At 49.1% G+C, this 8,502-nt stretch overlaps 1 protein-coding gene across 1 annotated transcript; it reads right to left on the bottom strand.

The window, feature by feature from the left end:
- Positions 1 to 397: 397 nt before the first annotated feature.
- On the bottom strand, positions 398 to 4,073 carry rasl11b (RAS-like, family 11, member B). Its single transcript, XM_063200196.1, has 4 exons — positions 3,783 to 4,073; positions 3,592 to 3,648; positions 3,406 to 3,482; positions 398 to 2,261 (listed from the first exon to the last, which is right to left on the bottom strand). The coding sequence occupies exons 1-4, from the start codon at positions 3,892 to 3,894 to the stop codon at positions 1,725 to 1,727; spliced, it is 783 nt and encodes a 260-aa protein (XP_063056266.1). The 5' UTR covers positions 3,895 to 4,073; the 3' UTR covers positions 398 to 1,724.
- Between the last annotated feature and the right edge of the window lie 4,429 nt (positions 4,074 to 8,502).

Raw genomic sequence — 8,502 nt, 5'->3', positions numbered from 1 at the left:
CATTGTCATTGTGACACAGCACACAAGTGAACACTGCACACAATGAAATTGCACTTATGCCTCACCCGTGCAAGGGGGCAGCCTTCAATGGCGCCCCAAGGGAGCAGTGCGGCGGCACCCATGATGCTCAGGGTACCTCAGTCATGGAGGATGGGGGAGAGCATTGGTTGATTACTACCCCCACCAACCTGGCGGGTCGGGAGTCGAACCGGCAACCTTCGAGCTACAAGTCTGACGGCCTAACCACTTACCCATGACTGCCCAAAGTCATGTATTATGGTAGTATTATGGTAGTTACGTTTCTTCGATGAATACAGCGTTTCACTGGTGTAACGGCATTATGGGGCTATGTCTTTTTTTTCTGCAAAACCACCAAGAACCAAGCAAACAAGATGCATTCCTTTTCAGGTGTTTTATTTTGAAACACAAAAATCGTGAACAAGTACAAATAAATAATATCATTATCAAGCCCTTTGGCTTTTCTTATTCTTCTTTCTGTGTGTTTTTTTAAAGTGCTGTAACAAAAATACTGTCCCTTACCCTCCCCGCATCAAACCCCGAATATTCAGACGATGCCCCTTTGAGACTCTACGGTAGTGTACTTATCACACACACACTGGAGTGAAGTATCACAAGTGATTGTACTTAACAAGAAATTATTTGCTTTGACGAAAAGGTACACACGCGCACACACACACACACACAGACACACTCACACGCACACAGTGGCCTTCATGAAAAGTGCCTTGCTTCTCTGGCGGTTCAGCTACTGGGCTCTGTTTTGTGAGGACGCGGCGAAGTCTGAAGGCTGCCATTAAGGACGGCAGGCAGGCAGGCAGGCAAAGAGAGAAAAGTGGCGGTTGTGCCTTATAAGGCCTAAAAATACACTGCACTGCACTGCCGCGTCCTTGAGAGCCTCTGTTGCCAGGAGAAGACGTTTGAGAGAGTTCATAGCTGAGGCTGTGTGTGTGTGTGTGTGTGTGTGTGTGTGTGTGTGTGTGTGTGTGTGTGTGTGTGTGTGTGTGTGTGTGTGTGTGTGTGTGTGTGTGTGTGTGTGTGTGTGTGTGTGTGTGTGTGTGTGTGTGTGTGTGTGTGTGTGTGTGTGTAAGTGTGTACCGTATGTGTGTGTGTCTGTGTGCACGCATGTGTGTGCTTGTCATTTCTACACAGTTTCAAGCGGCTCCTCTTAGCCCTTGTCCACTAAGGCTTTTTAGAGACTCCATCTCCCACAATGCTGCTGTGCAGGCACAGATAGGAGACAGTCTGTCTTTCACAACAACAAACACCAGCAAGCAGTCCACCAACACAACTTCATGAAGACCAGAGGTCAGGGGCCTCTGTAGTCTTCTGCTGGCTCGTGTCGTGTCATTGGTCATCTCACGCCGCCACGCCATAAGGCCACAGTGCCACAGTGGTGCAACGGCTGCAGCAGCCGCAGCCACCATTGGTGCCATCTCTTCGGTAAGGCAAAGGGCTACATGTCTCACCAGTCGCGGCTTTGCAAACAAAAGGCCCGGCGAAGAGGTGGACCAAAAAGATGTCCATGTCTCTCTTCTCTCACGGCTCAGGCTCCATTTGTGCCTCCCTTCCTTCCTGCGTCTTATTCTTCCGTCTTCAAAAAGGGAAGCCCTCCCATCAACACTCTTCTTATGCCTTGTTGTCTTCTTAATAGCTTTCGCTCTCTTCTTAGCATTTTTTTTTCACTCTCAGTCTCAGTCTCTCGTTCACACGGAGGTGACGGTGCGCACCTTGGCCGACAGGGCCTGCTTGAAGCGCCTCTTCAGGTCCTGCATGTTGGGGGACTTGGGACGCGGGATGAGGGGCGAGCGGCGCTTCTCTGTGGTGGTGGTGTTGGAGGTGGTGGAGGTGGCAGCTCCAGAGCCGGTGGAGGACAGGGAGGAGGAGGAGGCCGACTGCTGCTTGGCCAGGTCACGGCACAGCCGGTGGAATGCGCCGTGCACCTGGCTGTAGTCCTCGCTGGCCGACACCTCGTAGAAGCTGCAGCCCAGCGCGGAGGCCAGCAGGGGGCCTTGCTGGCTGTCCACCTGCCTGACGTGCAGCAGGTCCGCCTTGTTGGCCAGCAGGATGACGGGCGGCATGCTGGACCTATCGGAGTGGGCGCGCACCGCCAGCTGGTGGAGCTGCGGGATGAGGTCGAAGCTGGACTGATCGGTCACCGAGTACACCAGCACCACGGCGTCGGCCCATTGGATGGAGGAGGTCACGTGGTGGTCGGCACAGCCCGGAGCGTTGGCATTGACCTGAACATGGACAAAAATGAAAACAAAGTTTTAGGACACAAGTGAAGTGGTTGTAATGTTGTTCTAACTTGTCAACCTTCAAAAGCCTTATTTGCAATCGTAATATTGTTCTAACTTTTGTATTGTTCTAACATTTTCATAGGGAAAGCCTTATTTGCTTGTACTCCAAGAACAGGAAACCATTTGGTGGTTGTGCTGGTGGGGGAATGAACTCAGCACACCTTACCAAACGACCTTAATTCAAACCATGAGGACTATGATCAAATATCTAGACTTGTTATGCAACGTGTCTGAGAGCCAAATAGGAAAACGAGGAAAACGGGGCAAGAGAAGTGCTTCTCTGTTGAGGTTATGGGGATATAACATTACGACCGTCCAAGCAAGCCAGCCTCCCTTGGGGGATGACTGTAACGGACGGGGAAGGTGATTGAGTGGGCTGCGGTGCTAGAGGTACCGTGTGCCTTTGGCTCGGGTTCCCCCCTCGTCTGTACAGAGCGGGGGGAAATTAGCCGGCGAGACCGACAGACTATTTCACCCGCCGCCAGGGAAAGGGGCCAGTGGGCAGAAAAAAAGAGCTGACGCTTCGTGGTTTTGGACCACTGCCCAGGCAAGGAAATTAACCTCGCGCACTTATCTTGGCTCCAAATTCTTCAGCGAACGCGACATTTTGGAGGGGGGAAAGTCACCGCTGACCGATTTGATCTTAATTAAATCAATTTAGGCCTACTCTTTACTTCACAGAGCCACTTTACAATTATGGTTTGGCTGTAATTAAAAAGATAGCTCCGCGTAATACACGCAGTCCCCTCCATAGTCGCCTTTCGGTAAGCCCCAAAATACTCCAGACCATTCAGACATCAAAACAGCCTTGCGTTCATGCATGGTTTAACTGGGAAAAGGCGTAAATGAATGCATTGCACCGTGTGAGCCTCTGTCCTTAGGGGAATTACCCCGTAGTGTTAAAAAACGAATTGTGAACACAAAGGGGTTTGCAGAGACAAAAGACGAAGGTATGCGGTCCCTTAACCCCCAGCTGTTGTGAACGTAGCCCGTGGACTGCCCTAATCATCTGTGCACATAAGCTGTTTAACTGTGTTCCAACACAAGTGGAACATGTTACAGAAACGCTAAAGAGCAGACTTACATGTACTCCTGGCGTGTCTTGAACTTGAATGGCCACTTGTTCGTTGTCGATCTGGACTTCCCGCGAGTAAAGGTTACCTGTAACACACAAAGATCATTAGTAGCCTATATTGACTGTGTCAATGACTTGCAGTGGTGCTTTCATTGTTCGGGATTGATTGTGATTGTACTAGATGTCGATTCTTACCTGCGTTTCTCTCGTAATCACCGATGAATCGTCTCGTGAGAAACCTCACCACCAGCGCTGCAGAGAGCAAAAACCAAGAGTAAATACGCTGCCATTTGTAACAGTCTTGCTTATCAATTCACAATAGCCATTATAAAGACTAATATTTGTGCTGTAACTGAAAGTAATGCATGTAATAATAACTAACTTACCAGTTTTGCCAACCCCACTTCCACCAATGACCGCTATCTTGATAACCCGACTGAATGGGCACTCCGAAGTTGGGTACTCCGCGATGGTAGACATGTTCTGGATGAGACGCATGTTGATAATATGTTCCGTTTGGATTCCAAATGCAAAGAACAAAAATGTATCACAAATATCCACGAGTTAAGTGCGTCGCTTCGCTTCTTCTTCTTCTTCCTTTTTGGATGCGGTTGAGTGTTTTATTGCGTTGCGCAGCTGAACTGTCAACTGCCTCCGTACTGTTAGTGCTCAAAGGGTTGTCTCTGCGCCTACAAAGACGCTCCAGGGTATTTATATAGCTGCTGGAGCGCCGCTCTCTGATTGGACGAGCCGTCCCCACAGGACTTCCCAGCAGTGCCCACCGTATCGTTTCACGTGTATTGCAGACAAGCAAACGGAGAAAGGGAGGGCGATAGACACACTCTCACAGAGCATGCGAGATAGCGCGCAACAGGTGGGTTTGCTGCCCTATGAATTGACAAAATGTAGATGTCGAAAGCAAAGACTACCAGTCGTAGTGAGGGGCTGGGGAAGTCTAGTCTAGTCTGTGCGTAAAGCAGCGACCGACCTTGGTGGGAGTATTTCACAGGCGTCAGCGGTGGTGTTTGCGCTTGTCAGGCGCCTCTGTGACATTCATCCCGACATTTTCTTGAGAAATCAGCATTATCCTGGCTTGGCGGCACAACCAGCGCCACGCCAAATAATGTTGCCAATCAAGAGCAATGATTTCAGTCTGTTACAGTGGTATAGTCTGTGGCTGGATAGGCACTAATTTCACCCGCGTTAATTACAACGTGTGGTAAACCATCATCAAGTAGGTAGCCTATTTTAATAATGGCTTACCCCCATATTGTGAACGGCACACAACTCAGTAGGGTATTCTCATTTTCATGCAGCTAAATGAAGGAATAGACCCAGCCTAACAACCTGTTGCGAATTCATTATGACATGGGTGCTTGATTTCCGTGGAGTGTGTAGTGAACAACAGTGTGTGTGTGTGTGTGTGCGTGTGTGTGTATGTGTGCGTGCTGTAGATTTCAGATGTAGGGAACAGACAGCCCTCCATAGTCCCCTACTCTACTCTATAGCGTATGGGGCAGCTGGGCATCCTTTGCTGCAGGCAAGGCAGAGTGCTGCGAGTGACAGGCACCAACATGCCTCTGGCTCCCCTCTCAGCAGGGGTGGGGGCGGTGGATGGATGATGCATCATGTGGACACTAGCTAGCACCTCTCCTCTCCAACCTCCTCTTCATCTCCTCCCCCCCCTCCTCTTCTCTCCTCTCCTCTCCTCTCCCTTCCTCTGCCCTCCTCTGATCTCATCTCCTCTTCCCTCCTCTCCTTTACCCTCCTCTGCCCTCCTCTCATCTCCTCTCCTCTGCCCTCCTCTCCTCTGCCCTCATCTCTCCTCCCCTCCTCTTTCCTCTCTTCTCCTCTCCTCTCCTCTCCTCTCCTCTGTCCTCTCCCTTCTCTCCTCTCCTCTCCTCTGCCCTCTTCCGTCTCTCCTTTGGAAACATGCATGTATATTGTATTCAAACATTTGCATGCCAGATTATGGACCTGTCCGAGAGGAAAGACATACTGATGTCCCCATAAAATAACATGAAACACTTCTGGTGGTATGCTTAAGGATTTGTGTTATTGTGCTTTAATGTTTAACTCGTTAATGTTCTGAGGGATACTGTGTGTGTGTTCTTAATGGTTGCTGCATGCCTCTGTGTCCTTATGCCCTCATGTGCGTGCCACGCGCGTGTGTGTGTGCGTGTGCGTGTGCGTGTGTGTGTGTGTGTGTGTCACTCTTGGGCATGCTTTAGACAAGTGTGACAAGGTATGTTTAATGTCAGTGCGAAATGCGGCTTTGTCAGGACAGGAGAACGAGAGAGCTTTTAGGATAAAAGCCTTCTATGTGTTTACTGCCTCTCCATAGTCAGGTGCATCTCTCTCTCTCTCTCTCTCTCTCACACTCACCCCCATTCTTCACTTCATTATTCTTGCCATCAGTCTCCCTTCCTTTTTTGCAATACTTGCTCTATTTCTGTCAATCATCCATTCTCTCTCTCACTCTCTCTCTCTATCCACCCCTCCCTCCTCCTTCATTCGCTCCAGCCTTCACCTCATAATCAGGGCTCGTACACAAAGGGAGTCTGGTGAGCTGCTGGTTGCTGAGCAGCATGGATCTCTCTCTCTCTCTCTCTCTCTCTCTCTCTCTCTCTCTCTCTCTCTCTCTCTCTCTCTCTCTCTCTCTCTATCTCTCTCTCTCTCTCTCTCTCTCTCTCTCTCTCCATCTCCCGCTCCATGCCAGTGGATCAGGCGGTAATGATGGCCAGCACTGCCTGGTGCTACCCAGCGTAACCCAGTCTCCAGCCTGGGCTGTTTTCTGTGTGTGCCCTCTCTCTCTCTCTCTCTCTCTCTCTCTCTCTCTCTCTCTCTCTCTCTCTCTCTCTCTCTCTCTCTCTGGCCCACTTTCACATTGCATTACCTGCTCTCTCTCATTCACTCTATCTTTTCCTCTCTCCATCTCTTTTTCCCCTCTTCCTCTTTTCCTCTGTCTCTCTTTCTCTAAACCCTTTCTCTAAACCTCTCTCTCTCTCTCTCTCTCTCTCTCTCCCCCTCTCTCCACCCCCTCCCCCTCTCTCGTCCCTCCTTAGTCATCTTTCACTGGTGCTCATGCGTCTGACCCGGCTGGTATTTCTGGCCGGTAGCCGTGTGGTGATTACGGTCTGGTATGTATATTTGATAGGAGTGCTGATGACAGGAGACTGCTGCCGCCGCTGCTGCTGCTGCTGAAATATGAAATTAATGGCTTGGATTCATCGAATCCCGGCCGGACGAACAGGTAGGTTCATACAGGCCACCATGCCCCCAACACCAACACCGCCACCAACGCCACCACCCACACCAACTACCCAGCTGTACTACTACCACACCACCTCCCTTGTAACCCTTCCAAAACGTCCACCCCCCCCACCCCACACACACACACACACACACACACAACGGCCCAACTTGACTCAGCAACTCTACTGTATGTGTGTGCGCATGTGTTTGTCTGTGCCTGTGTCTGTGTCTGTGTGTGTGTGTGTGTGAGAGAGAGAGAGAGAGAGAGAGAGAGAGAGAGAGAGAGAGAGAGAGAGAGAGTGCATGCAGTAAATGATGCAGTGTTGTTTGTGGGGGGTGTAGCCTACTCCTTAAGTATTGAATTAACACTGCAAAATATTACTCTGCGCGCGCGTCTGTGTCTGTGTCTGTGTCTGTGTGTATTGGAAGCGATTGAACCTGGAATATGTGCACTGACACGCTAATAGGGGCTGAATATGTTGTGATTCCACTCAAAGCGGTTATTACTGGGTGAACCTCATTGCACGGTTGGTTTGTTTGCCAAACAAATAACTATGCTTTCTACTTTGGATTCATTATCTCTGCCCTACATATCTGACTCTCACTGAAAAGAGGGTGAACTGTTCATCTGTCATCAGCCACTTACCCTCTTTTTAGGATTTTTACTGCCCTCTCGACACAGAAAGTGGTAGTGAGTGAAATAGCACTTCTGTCTGGGGGTTAAGTGAGGTATAACGGTGTGAAAGTCCTCACCCTAGAGAACCACCACACTGCATCCTCACCCCAGAGCAGTGGTTCTCAACCTGTTTTGAAAAAAATACCCTCCTGACCTACTCATAAGCAGGAAACGCCCCCCCCCCTAGCCTCATCATAATTACGCAAACGCCCCCCACCCAACAACATGATGTTAAAGATGGTCATAACAGCACAGCCGAAAAATAGTCCTTTTTTGTATACCAGTATTGATTATGCTGTATGGTTATTATACAGCTGTCTAGAATGATGTGAGAGTGTTTACTTTGAAAGGGCCTTTCCAACAACTCTCCGCTCCTCTCAGCTGTCCTGCTCTAAATGCCCGCCCAAGGGCTCCCTAACGCCTCCTGGGGGGCTGTAGAGCCCCCGTTGAGAAACGCTATTCCAGAGGCATCACCTCACCCTAGTAGCCTCACTCACACTGATCTCGTCACATGGTGGTGGTTACCAGAAGCACCACGTAAGTGTAGGACTTTCGCAGCCCTGCATTGCTAACACACCACTGCTAAGTATTAGCTTGCAAGTGGAGGACAATAGCCACAGGTGTTTCAGAACGACACAGCCATCTACATGTGATAGCAGGGTGATCGCCCAATGTGACACGCCTCATGGGTTTAACATGTCGTTGGAGACTCGTTAATTATTAGTGCAACTGCGCGAACAGAAGTGTGTGTTAAGCGGTTAAGGTGTTAACAACCAGGCTGTTAGTGTGTTCTAAAGAAGATGTGTTAGGTTCAATGATATTGAATGTTGCAGGCCTATCTTTTTTCCCTTAAGATGTTTCTGTTGTTTTTAGTATGTGGATTGAATGCCTAGTTAATCCTCGTACTAAGGGTTGCAATTGTAAAAACACATTTATCCTGTGTTTTTAGTAAACTGCACTATATAATCACATCTCATGGCTGTTGTGGGTTTTAAAGCCATTTCCAAAAGATGAGTAGTTTCATTCAAAAAAAACAAGGAGCAGTTGTATCATGTTGAAACATGTGTTGCATGTTAACATTTGAGACATTTGGAGCCAGCCCTCTAGTTGTCCCTTTGATTCAACAGATCACCAAATTTGGAACCAAACTTAGACCCAAATGACACAAATGGTGA

The sequence above is a fragment of the Engraulis encrasicolus genome, chromosome 6 (assembly GCF_034702125.1).
Source record: "Engraulis encrasicolus isolate BLACKSEA-1 chromosome 6, IST_EnEncr_1.0, whole genome shotgun sequence".
NCBI classification, from domain to species: domain Eukaryota; kingdom Metazoa; phylum Chordata; class Actinopteri; order Clupeiformes; family Engraulidae; genus Engraulis; species Engraulis encrasicolus.
Note: the sequence above shows the minus strand (reverse complement) of the source record. Positions and strands in the feature narration are given on the sequence as shown.